The sequence below is a fragment of the Eimeria maxima genome, genomic scaffold (genome assembly GCF_000499605.1).
Source record: "Eimeria maxima Weybridge genomic scaffold, Emw_scaff69, whole genome shotgun sequence".
NCBI classification, from domain to species: Eukaryota; Apicomplexa; class Conoidasida; order Eucoccidiorida; family Eimeriidae; genus Eimeria; species Eimeria maxima.
In genome coordinates, this window is record NW_013563944.1 from 24,317 (window position 1) to 35,000 (window position 10,684).

At 52.4% G+C, this 10,684-nt stretch overlaps 4 protein-coding genes across 4 annotated transcripts in view; 2 read left to right on the top strand and 2 right to left on the bottom strand.

Annotated features, from left to right (window-relative positions):
- Positions 1 to 678: 678 nt before the first annotated feature.
- On the bottom strand, positions 679 to 2,130 carry EMWEY_00010280 (hypothetical protein; the record flags this gene model as incomplete). The annotated part of the gene is made up of 2 exons (XM_013478802.1): positions 679 to 1,044; positions 1,462 to 2,130. The coding sequence occupies 2 exons, from the start codon at positions 2,128 to 2,130 to the stop codon at positions 679 to 681; spliced, it is 1,035 nt and encodes a 344-aa protein (XP_013334256.1).
- Positions 2,131 to 4,241: 2,111 nt separating this feature from the next.
- EMWEY_00010290 (hypothetical protein, conserved) lies at positions 4,242 to 5,986 on the top strand (the record flags this gene model as incomplete). The annotated part of the gene is made up of 3 exons (XM_013478803.1): positions 4,242 to 4,262; positions 4,428 to 4,452; positions 4,560 to 5,986. The coding sequence occupies 3 exons, from the start codon at positions 4,242 to 4,244 to the stop codon at positions 5,984 to 5,986; spliced, it is 1,473 nt and encodes a 490-aa protein (XP_013334257.1).
- A 468-nt stretch (positions 5,987 to 6,454) lies between these two features.
- EMWEY_00010300 (hypothetical protein, conserved) lies at positions 6,455 to 8,716 on the bottom strand (the record flags this gene model as incomplete). The annotated part of the gene is made up of 7 exons (XM_013478804.1): positions 6,455 to 6,461; positions 6,759 to 6,922; positions 7,320 to 7,517; positions 7,650 to 7,727; positions 7,859 to 7,987; positions 8,120 to 8,430; positions 8,608 to 8,716. 7 exons carry the CDS (start codon positions 8,714 to 8,716, stop codon positions 6,455 to 6,457), a joined length of 996 nt encoding a protein of 331 aa, XP_013334258.1.
- Positions 8,717 to 9,518: 802 nt separating this feature from the next.
- Positions 9,519 to 10,684, top strand: part of EMWEY_00010310 (hypothetical protein) — a gene marked incomplete at both ends in the record, with an annotated part of 2,661 nt that continues 1,495 nt past the window's right edge. Inside the window, one exon of the mRNA XM_013478805.1 lies at positions 9,519 to 10,684. This exon is cut by the window's right edge and continues 606 nt beyond it. Coding sequence (XP_013334259.1) covers positions 9,519 to 10,684 — 1,166 coding nt within the window.

Sequence of the window (10,684 nt, forward strand, 5' to 3'; positions counted from 1 at the left end):
GCAGCAGCAGCAGCAGCAGAGGCCTGTAGGTAGCTACCTGTTCCTGCTGCAACTGTTGCTAATACTCCTTCTTTTAGCTGCCTTTACTGTGTTGCTGCTGTTGCTGCTGCTGCTGTTGCTGCTGCTGCTGTTGCTGCTGCTGCTGCTGCTGATAATTATTAAAAAACGTTTAAAATCATTGAGTTGGCATTTGCCGTTGCTGCTGCATCGCTTTGCTGCGCTGCAGCAGCGGATGGCAGCAGCGCTGCTCCCCAGCAAACTCTTTAGCTAGCTAGCTAGCTAGCCAGCCAGCTACTTAGCTAGCTAGCTAGATAGTTGGCTAGCTAGATAGATAGTTGGCTAGCTAGCTAGATAGCTAGCTAGCTACAGAGGGGGAATAAACTGCCACGAGAGGGAGTAGCGGCTGCTGGCTTGTCGCTGTGTTGCTAGCCGGCGAACTACTGGCTAGCTAGCTAGCTAGCTAGCCAGCAAGCGTTAGCCAATTGGCTAGGTTAAAAGCTAAATAGCTAGCTCACTAGCTAGCTAGCTAGCTAGCTAGCTGGCTAGTGAGCTAGCTTATAATATATAAATCTCTAGCTAGCCAGCTAGCTAGCTGGCTAACATAAAACATCTAAATCCTTAGCTAGATAGCCATCTAGCTAGCTAGCTAGCTAGCTAGCTAGCTAGCTAGCTAGCTAGCTATTGTTGCATTTGTTGAGGAGGAGGGGGATCAGAGAGAAGAGGTTCATCTTCTCCTTCTTTTGCTTCTTGCTGCTCTTTCTCTGTACCTCTTCCTGAGAAGATTGACCGCAGCAAGCTGCTGCTGTTGCTGCTGCTGCTGTTGCTGCTGCTGCTGCTGTTGTTCCTGCGCAAGGTAGGGTAATGTTTTGCTTCTTCCTGCTCAGTAGCAAGTGCTGCTACTTGTAGCAGCTGGTGCGAAGGTCGTCTGAATGGTGACGCTGCAGCTGCTGCTGCTGCAGCTGCAGCAGCTGCTGCAGTTGTTGCTGCTGCTGCTGATGTATCTGCTGCAGCATTAGGATGACTACGTATAGCCTGCTGCAGCAGCTGCAGCGCAGCAGCAGCCTCAAAGAGACGCAGCACATTTGCTGCATGCAAGCCAAGAGGGAAATGAAGAAATAAGCTAATAGCTAGATGTGTCCATGCAAGAACAGCAAGTTGCTGCTGCTGCTGCTGCTGCGGTTCAGCAGAGAAGAAGAATAATACATTAAGTGCAGCAAGTAATCCAAGAAAAGGAGAGCAGCAGCAGCAGCACCAAGATAACCATCTTGCAACAGCAGCAGCAAGTTGTCCTATACAACCCTTACCATCTGATGCAGCAAACAGCAGCAGCAGCAGCAGCGCAGCAAAAGGCAGCAGCAGCAGCAGACACCAAAACAGCAAACAATATAATAATCCCCTATTAAGACTATAAAGATTTTCTGTCTTAGATGCAACAAATGTTAATAAAGACATTGATGATACATTATGTCCTGCTGCTGCTGCTGCTGCTGCTCCTGGTGCTGCTGCTGCTGCTGCTGCTGTATCTTTTGTATCTTCATCGTCTGCATCTGCTGCTGCTGATTCATCTGATTCATCTGCTGCTGTACCTTCTTCTTCTTCTTGTCCTGCTGCTCCTGCTGCTGCAGGGTTAGGAGGAGGTGTAGCTGCTGCTGTTGCTGCTGCTGCATCTCCTTGTTCTTCTGCTGCTGCTGCATTTGCATCTGCATCTTTTGCTGCTTCATCTGCTGCTGCTGCATCTGCTGCTGCTGCTGCTGCATCTGCTGCTGCTGCTGGATTTGTTTTATGGTGCCGTTTTGTTAAGAAGTCTTGCTCATCATCATCATCTGCTGCTGCTGCTGCAGCATTTGCTGCTGCTGCTGCAGCAGTCTGTGCTGCAGCATGTACTGCAGCACTTCCTGCGACGGCTCTTTTTGCTGCTGCTGCTGCTTCTGCTGCTGCTGCTGCTGCTTGTACTCCCTTAGGTAGATGTACAGGCTTAATAAATGGATAATTTGCCTCTACTGCTGCTAAGAAAACAAAAGGGAATGCAGCAGCAGCAACATTAAGAATAAAAAACAGCAGCAGCAGCTTCTGCTGCTGCTGCAGCCGCTGCTTATATAATAAATCAAAAGGAGGGAAGAGGCAATTCATTATTAGCCAATCTATGCCGCTGCACAGCAGCCTGCATAGTCTGCTGCAGCAGCTGCTGCAGCACCAGCAGCATCTGCTGCAGCAACAACCGCTGCTGCTGCTGCTGCTGCTGTCAATATCGCTGCTGCTGCTGCTTATGTATGTTCTATACTTTGCTGCTGCTATTGAGGAAGAAGAAGACGCGGTTGTATCACCAAGAGAGGAAGTCATTTTGCTGCTGCTGCTGCTGCTGCTCTGGGTCCTCCTTGTTGCTGTTGCTGCTGTTGCTGCTGCTGTTGCTGCTGCTGCTGCTACTGCGCCGCCCGAATGGAAGGGAAATATGTTGCAGTGTGAAGGGGAAGGTAGAGAAGGGGAGGCGCGTAAGAGGCAGCTAAAGCTATATGCTGTTGCTGCTGCTGTTGCTGCTGTTGTTGCTGCTGCAGTTGCTGCTGTTGATGTTGCTGCTGCTGCTGCAGTTGCCGCTGCTGTTAGCAGGAGTGAGGACAGAGGATAGCCGACAGAGTCAAGGAATGAGGTTTAGGGTTTAGGGCTTAGGGTTTAGGGTTTAGGGTTTGTAAGGGTTTAGAAGTAGTCAAGAGGGATGGTATATGATAGCAGCAGCAGCAGCAGCAGCAGCAGCAAATGCGCTGCTGTGCTGTTGTTGAGGCTGTTGCAAGGGGAAAAGAGAAAAGGAATTATGCTACTGCAATATGTGCAGCAGCAGCAGCAGCAGCACGTGCTGCTGCTGCTGCTGCTGCTGGGGAACGAACGGTCAATCGAGGGGACACCTTGCAGGCCTGTTGCTGCTGCTGCTGTTGCTGCTGCTGTTGCTGCTGTTGCTGCTGTTGCTGCAATATATGCTCAAGGGGATCTTCAACACCCCTCTTTAGTAAAGAAGAAAGGAAGGCAGCCTTATTGGGTACCAGATCTCCCTGCTGCTGCTGCTGCTGCTGCTGCTGCGAGTCGGCAGAGGCAAGGAAGAGAGAGAAGTTTTCCTTCCCTGTTCTTTCCTTATGTCTAAATATCTACTGCTGCTGTTGCTGCAGTCTAAATAATTTTGCTGCTGCTGCTGCTGCAGTTTAAAGAATTTTGATGCTGCTGCTGCCGAGCGGGGTCGATACAGAGGGGCAGGCAGGGCCTCCTTGTTAGTAAGAGCAGCAAGAAAGAAAAGTACTTTGTCTTTTATTTATGTTTCTCCCTAGCAGGTAGTTGTTGGTGCTGCTGCTGCTGCTGCTGCTGTAGCAGCAGCAGCAGCACCAGCACCAGCAGCACGACTCGACTCGTTCCTTAAGCGGTGTCTAGTCCGTCCCTCCCCATCCTTCTTCTTTAAGTCTTTAATTATAAGAGAAGCAGCAGCAGGTGCAGCAGCAGGTGCAGCAGCAGCAACAAAATCAACACTCTGTGCTGCTGCTCAATTTTACGCCGCAGCAGCAGCAGCAGCAACGGCAGCAGCAGTAGCAGCTTCTACAAATCTTGACATAAGGCGACTGCTGCTGCTTTTGCCTATACTGCCTGTGGTGCTGCGGCAGTGTTGCAGTTGCTGCTGCTGCTGTCGTCGTACGTGCTGCTTCCTCGGGTCCGCTGCTGCTGCTGCTGCTGCTGCTGCTTCTGCTGCAGCTGCTGACTGTCAGTTGCAGACGGCCTAGTCGTTCCTTCCTAGTATTATTTTAAACAGCAGTAGCAGCAGCGGCAGCAGCAGCAGGATCCGTCGAGCAGCAGCAGCAGCAACAGCAGCAGCTGGGTACCAGCAGCAGCAGCATGTCGATATCTAGATGTCTCGAGTTTTGCTGCTGTTGCTGCGGGTCTAGAAAGGGGAAAGTGAGCTGCTGCCGTTGTTGCTGCTGCTGCTTCTGCTGCAGTTGCTGCAGTAGCTGCAGCAACAGCAGCAGATGTTGTTGTTGCTTCCTCCCTCTCCCTAGTTCAGTGTCTGCTGCTGCTGCTGCTGCTGCTGCGGTTGCTCGGCTGTTTCTGCTGCTGCTTCTACTGCTACGCTTCCTCTGCTGCTTCTGATGCTTCTGCTACTGCTGTTGCTGCTGTTGCTGCTGTTGCTGCTGTAGCTGCTGTTGCTGCCAAATGCATGCGTTTCTGTGTAATTTTATTCGTTGTGTTTTCTCTTCAGTCTGCCCACCAAGATGATATCCTTAAACAGAGAGGTACTGCTGCTGCTGCTGCTGCTGTTGTTGTTGCTGCTGTTGCTGCTGCTGCTGCCTTTATCTGAATGTTGTTGTGTCTAAACCCTAAACCATCCATCTTTGTCTGCTGCTGCTTCTCTTTCTTGCGCGGTTTAGGGTTTAGGGTTTAGGGTTTAGGGTTTACAGAGGCAGTTACAGCTTGCGTTGGTGTGTAAGACCACCTAAACTGTAGCTCCTGAGTGTTGCTGCTGCTGCTGTTGCTGCTGCAGTTGTTGCAGCTGCTGCTCCTGCTTGTGTGTGCTGCTGCTGTTGCTGCAGCGGTGGCGCTAAGCCATCGTATCCTCTCTATCTGCCCAATCAATAAGAATCCTCTGCGTCCTTCTCTTATGTATGTGGGGGAGTGTATTGACGCCGACAGCAGCAGCAGCAGCAGCAACAGCGGCAGCAGCAACAGCAGCAGCAGCAACAGCAGCAGCAGCAATAGCAGAGAAGTAAGCAGTCAGCAAGGAGGGCAAGGCACCTATTGGAAGAACTCGCAGGTCCCTGCAGCACTGCATGTATCCTCGGACATCACCACCGCCAGCGGCAGCAACTGCAGCAACAGCAGCAACAGCAACAGCAGCAGCAGCAGCAGTAGTAGCAGCAGCAGCCCCTGCTGCAGCAGCAGCCGGACAGACCCTGTATCGCATATAGTTCTACCTATCCCCTCTTCTTGTTCGCCCCCGTCATCGGATAGCGAGGCGCAGCAGCACGATCCTGCTGCTGCTGCTGCTGCTGCAGCAGCAGCAGCAGAACTTGACGAACGGTCTCCCTCCTTACGTCTCCTCAAATCAGCAGAGGAGGCCCTTGAGAGAGCCTGGGGTAGTCTTATGCTACACGAGCAACAGATGCAGGAGGACCAGCAGCAGCAGCAACAGGAGCAGCAGCATAACCTAGAGAAAAGAGGAGAAGAGCATACGACGCAGCAGTCCCCCGTGGAGCTACAGCAGCCGCAGCAGCCGCAAGAGCAAGAGCAGCGGCAACAGCAGCAGCCAGAGTGGCAGGAGCAGCAGCAACAGCAGCAGCCAGAGCGGCAGGAGCAGCAGCAACAGCAGCAGCCAGAGCGGCAGGAGCAGCAGCAGCGGCAGCAGCCAGCTTCCGTTGAAGCACTGCAGCAGCAATACTCCGACTCAGCTGCTGCGGGTGCTGCTGCTGCTGCTGAACAGGCAGCGGCATTGAAGCAGCAGGTGTCTTCATTGAGGGAGCAGCAGCAGCAACAACAACAGCAGCAGCATCTGTTGCCCGCAACGTTGCTGCCTTTGGGATCTCCTCGTGCTGCAGCAGAGGAGGGCAGCAGCATAAGTAGCAGCGCCTTCCATACACCCCGTAACAGCAACAGCAGCAGCAGCAGCAGCAACAGCAGACCAGCTAGCTGCAGAAGCAGCGGCACCTGGAGGAGCAGCAGCGGCAGCATGCTGACAGCACGCAGCACCGTTTCTCCCCAAGAAGACTCGCCAGATGCAGCAGCAGCAGAAGCAGAAGCAGAAGCAGAAGCAGCAGCAGCAGCAGAAGCAGCCGCAGCAGCAGCTGATGCTGCTGCAGCAACACCAGCAGAAGCAACAGAAGCTGAACCACAGGCTTCACCAATAGCAGCAACACAAGCAGCAACGGCAGCAGCAGCAACAGCAGCAGAAGCTGCCGCTGCCTCTGCTGCTGCAGCAGCAGCAGCAGCACAAACACTATCTTTGCATAGCAAAGAGAATTAAAACTTTAAAAGAAAAGTATAAAGAAGCCAACGGTTGTTGTTCCTGCTGCTGCTGCTGCTGCTGCTGCAGCACCAGCAGCAACAGTTGAACTAGCAGCAGCAGCGGCTGCTGCTGCAGTAGAGCAGAAGCTGCTGCCATGTAAGCACAGCAGCATCTGTTAGTATAGACACATAAGCAGCACCTGCAGCTATCTGCTGCTGCTGGTGTTGCTGCCGTTGTTGCTGCTGCAGCACTTGCTGCTGCTGCTGCTGCTAGCTACAGTCAGGTGCAGCAGAAGGCAGCAGCACATAGCGCAGCAGCACAGCAGATTCTGCTGACCTGCGTATACACCGCAGAGCAGCAAACTTTTGCTGCTTTTTTCTCCTATTTGCTGCTGCTTCTTTGCAGCTCGTTAGACACATAAACACAAACCCTAAACCCTAATTCATAAACCCTAAACCCTAAACCCTAATTCACGAACCCCAAACACTAAACCCTAATTCGTAAACCCTAAACCCTAAACCCTAAACCCTTACTTATAGCGGAACTGTGCGAGCAGAAATCCATCGTTGGAGAACTCCAGACGCACACTCTGTGCTGTCTCTGCAGCAGCAACAGCAGCAGCAGCAGCAGCAGCGGCAGCAGCAGTATTAGAAGGCCGTGCAGCACAAGCCCGCAGCCGCTACCATTCCTGCTGCTGATGCTGCTACTTCTGCTGCTGTTGCTGCTGTTGCTGCTGTTGCTGCTACTAAGGGGCAGGGACTCTGCTGCTGGGCTTACTAAGAGGGGGCACCAAAGACTGAAGAGCAGCAAGAGAGAACTCATGGCTGCAGCATAAAACAAACAGACACAGGTGTTGTTGTTGCTGCTGCTGCTGCTGCTGCTGTTGCTGCTGCTGCTGTTGCTGCTGCTGCTGTTGTTGCTCTCTTGAGGCTGCAGCAGCAACAGCTGCAGCCCCTCAGCAGCAGCAAAACCGGCAGCAAAAACCCCTTTATAGTCAAATTCAGCAGCAGCCCCATCACCAACACCATCAGCAGTACCAACATCAGCATCAGCAGCAGCAGCAGCAGCAACAGCAGCAGCAGCAGCAGCAGCAGCAGCAGCAGCAGCTGACCGATGTTTCTTAGTAATTCTATAAGAAGGGAAAGAAGTTAATGTTGGCCTAAAAACAATTCTATTAGCAACATGACCTTGGACTGTCTGTACACATAGCAGCAGCAGCAAATTATATGCTGCTGCTGCTGCTGTTGCTGCTGTTGCTTCTGTTGCTGTTGTTGTTATCGTTGCTGGAGCAGCTAATGGTTCTTTTCCTGCTGCTGCTGCTGCTGCTGCTGAGGAGAAAGGGATGGCTTACCAGTGTCATGATAGGCGCATGGTGCAGCTTCTTGTCATCACTAGCACCATACCCTGGTGCTGCTGCTGCTGCTGCTGCTGCTGTTGCTGCTGCTGCTGCTTCGGTAGAGAAGGGAGGAGTCCATTCTATGGAGACCTGTGCTGCTGCGTCATCATCACCTAGCAGCAACTCCTGCAGCACTTCCCTCAGTAGCTGCGGCTGCAGCAGCAACAGCAGCAACAGCAACAGCAGCAGTAGCTGTTTACCAAGGTCTATGCAGCAGCAGAAGAAGATAGGAGAGCAGCAGCAGCAGCAACAGCAACAGCAGCAGCAGCAGCACGCCTGGCTTACATTGACTGTGAGGTAATCTCGCGTGTCTCCTGCGCTTTGTCTTAACGCCTCTCCAATAGACAGACACCCGGGTGACCCCTGCAGCAGCAGCAGCAACAGCAACAGCAACAGCAGCAGCAGCAGCATGATCAATAGCAGCAGCAGCAGCAGGAAGAAGAGCAGCAACAATAATAAGGGAAGAAGAAAGGAGGAATATGCATGCATCTTACTTCTCCTGCAGCAAATGTCTTTATTGCTATCTCTGAGAAGATTTGCTGCTGCTGCTGCGGTTGCTGCTGCTGCTGCAGCAGCAGCAGCAGCACACCTTCCCCAAAGGCATAACGCAGGCGCATGTGAGCCTGCAGCAACAGCAACAGTAACAGCAGCAGCAACAAGCAAATGCACCAAAGCAACAGGCAGCAGCAGCAACAGCAGCAGCAGCAGCAGCAGCACCAGCAGCAGCAGCAGCAAGAGCAGCAGCAAGGTCTTACCGATTCTCCAAAGAGTAGGAGGGCATTGATAAGGGACTTGAGAGGTACTAAAACAGATTCTCCTTCTTGCTGCTGCTGCTGTTGCTGCTGCTGTTGCTGCTGCTGCTGCTGCTGGTAATCAAATCCTTCAAAGAAAGAAACAGGCAGCAGCAGCTCCCCATACACCTCACGGCCTCTAGATACACCGCGCAGCAGCAAACCTGATGAGCAAAAGGTCATACGTAAACATTGCCAATCTGCTACCTCCTCGCTGCTGCTGCTGCTGCTGCTGCTGCTGCGACCTCCAACACCTCCACCGTCAACACCTGGTGCTGCACACAAGTAAGAACAACAACAGCAGCAGCAGCAGCAGCAGCAGCAGCAGCATAGAGAGAGAGGGGGATAAGAAGCCAGAGGTTAAAAGACGCTGCAGCCCACAAACAGCAGCAACCGCAGCAACAGCAGCAACAGCAGCAGCAGCAGCAGCAGCAGCAGCAGCAGCAGCATACAAGTAGAGGGTACAGTGTATGCAAGAAGAGAAGCAAATAGCCCTCCATCCTTCAAATCAAATTCAACAGCCTCAGCATTCACGCTGCTGCATTGAGAGGCAGCCTGCATCCTGCTGCTGCTGCTGCTGCTGCTGCTGCTGTTGCTGCTGCTGTTGCTGCTGCTGTTGCTGTTGCTGCTGTTGCTGCTCTGTTGCTTCTGTCTGCTGTTGGTGCTGTTGCTGCTGCGGTTACTGAGGCTGTTGAGGTTGCTTCTAGGGATGGAATGCTACCTCAGCATGCAGCAGCAGCTGCAGCTGCAGCAGCAGATGCTGCTGCTGCTGCTGCTGTAGCTGCTGCTGTTGTGTTGTTGGCTTTGTTGCTGCTGGTGCTGCTGTTGCCTTCCGGGCTGCTGCTGCTACCGCTGCTGCTGCTGCTGTCCTTGTTGGTGCTGTTGCTGCTCCTTGCTGCTGCTTTTACTGCTGTTTCTGACTGTTTATTCTCCGTTAATCCTGCTGCTGTCCCCAATACTGCTGCTGCTGCTGCTGTTGCTGTTGCTGCTGCTGCTGCAGTGTGTTTATGCTGCCTCCTTGTCTTCTGTGTCTTAAGAAACTCTAAACCCTAAACCCTAAACCCTAAACCCTAATTTAATATCTTCTGCATGCATATAATATCAATTGTTTCTTCTGCTGTTGCTGCAGCAGCATCGGCTGCTATTGCTGCCATTGCTGCTGCTGCTGCTGCTGCTGCTGTGGGGCCCGCTGGGCGCCGCCGACAAGACGTTCCTGCTGCAGCTAGCCGTCTTGGCAGCAAATGGGGTATATAGGCAGCATTTATGTATATATTTATTTATTATTTAATTAATTAATTATTTATTTATTTAATTATTTATTTATTTATATATTTATTTATTTATTTATATATTTATTTATATAATGAAGGAAAAAAAGGAGAAAAAATTGTTTATAACAACAGCAGAAGAATCTCCCTTCTGCTATAGGTATGAGGTGTATACGAAGCTGCTGCTGCAGCTGCAGCAGCAGCACCATCAACGACAACTGCAGCAGCAGCAGCAGCAGCAGCAGCAACTCAACCTCCAACAGCAGCAGCAGCAGCCGCAGCAGCAACAGCAGGTACCAACACCCTTCCCTGCTATGTATACAGCCATTCCTGAGTCATTCCTTCTACACATCCCACAGCAGCAGCAGCAGCAGCAGCATCAACAGCAGCAGCAGCAGCAGCCTCAAGAATGGACCTTCTCTATGACTGTCCGCCGTCAGAACGACGGCTTGCTGCTGCTGCTGCAGGTGGCTCTCTATACACCTGGAGGCGTTCGCGTTCGCCTCTCTGAGCAGCAGCAGCAGCAACAGCAGCAGAATCAACAGCAGCAGCAAAAACAGCAGCAGCAGCAGCATAAGCGTAGACCCTTCGCAGCTGAGGTGCTGCTCGACAAGCAGCAGCTGCAGCAGCTACTCGTCCGCTGCTGCAGCGTGCAGCAGCAAGTAGACAAGACCATCATTACAGCTGCATGCGTTCCCCCAACACAAGCAGCAGCAGCTGCTGCTGCTGCGGCGGTGGCAGCAGCAGCAGGAACAGCAGCAACAGCAACAACAGGAACGCTTGACTACAGTGCTAGCGATGCCCTCGGCCCTGAATGGCTCCTCCCTTGTTCAGCAGCAGCAGCAGCAGCAGCACCGACAGCAGCAGCAGCAGCAGAGGAAGCCACTCAACCTGGAGCTCCTGGTAGCGCCAGCAGCAACAGCTGCAGCAGCAGCAGCAACAGCAGCAGCAACAGCAACAGCAGCAGCAGCAGCAGCAGCAATATATTAAAGGTGTGTATTAATCATACACCCTTTGGGGTGTCTGTACACCTCAATGATTGCGAGCTGCAGCGGCTAAATGATAAGCAGCTGCTTAATTGGGAGAGCAGCAGCAGCAGCAGCAGCAGGCAATTATATACTCCTGCTGCTGCTGCTGCTGATGATGATGATGATAATGATGATGATGATTATACTGCTGCTGCTGCTGCTGCTGAGGGCTATACACGCCCGCGCCAGCAGCAGCAGCAAAGTGTTTGTAGGGAAATTGCTGCTGCAGCAGC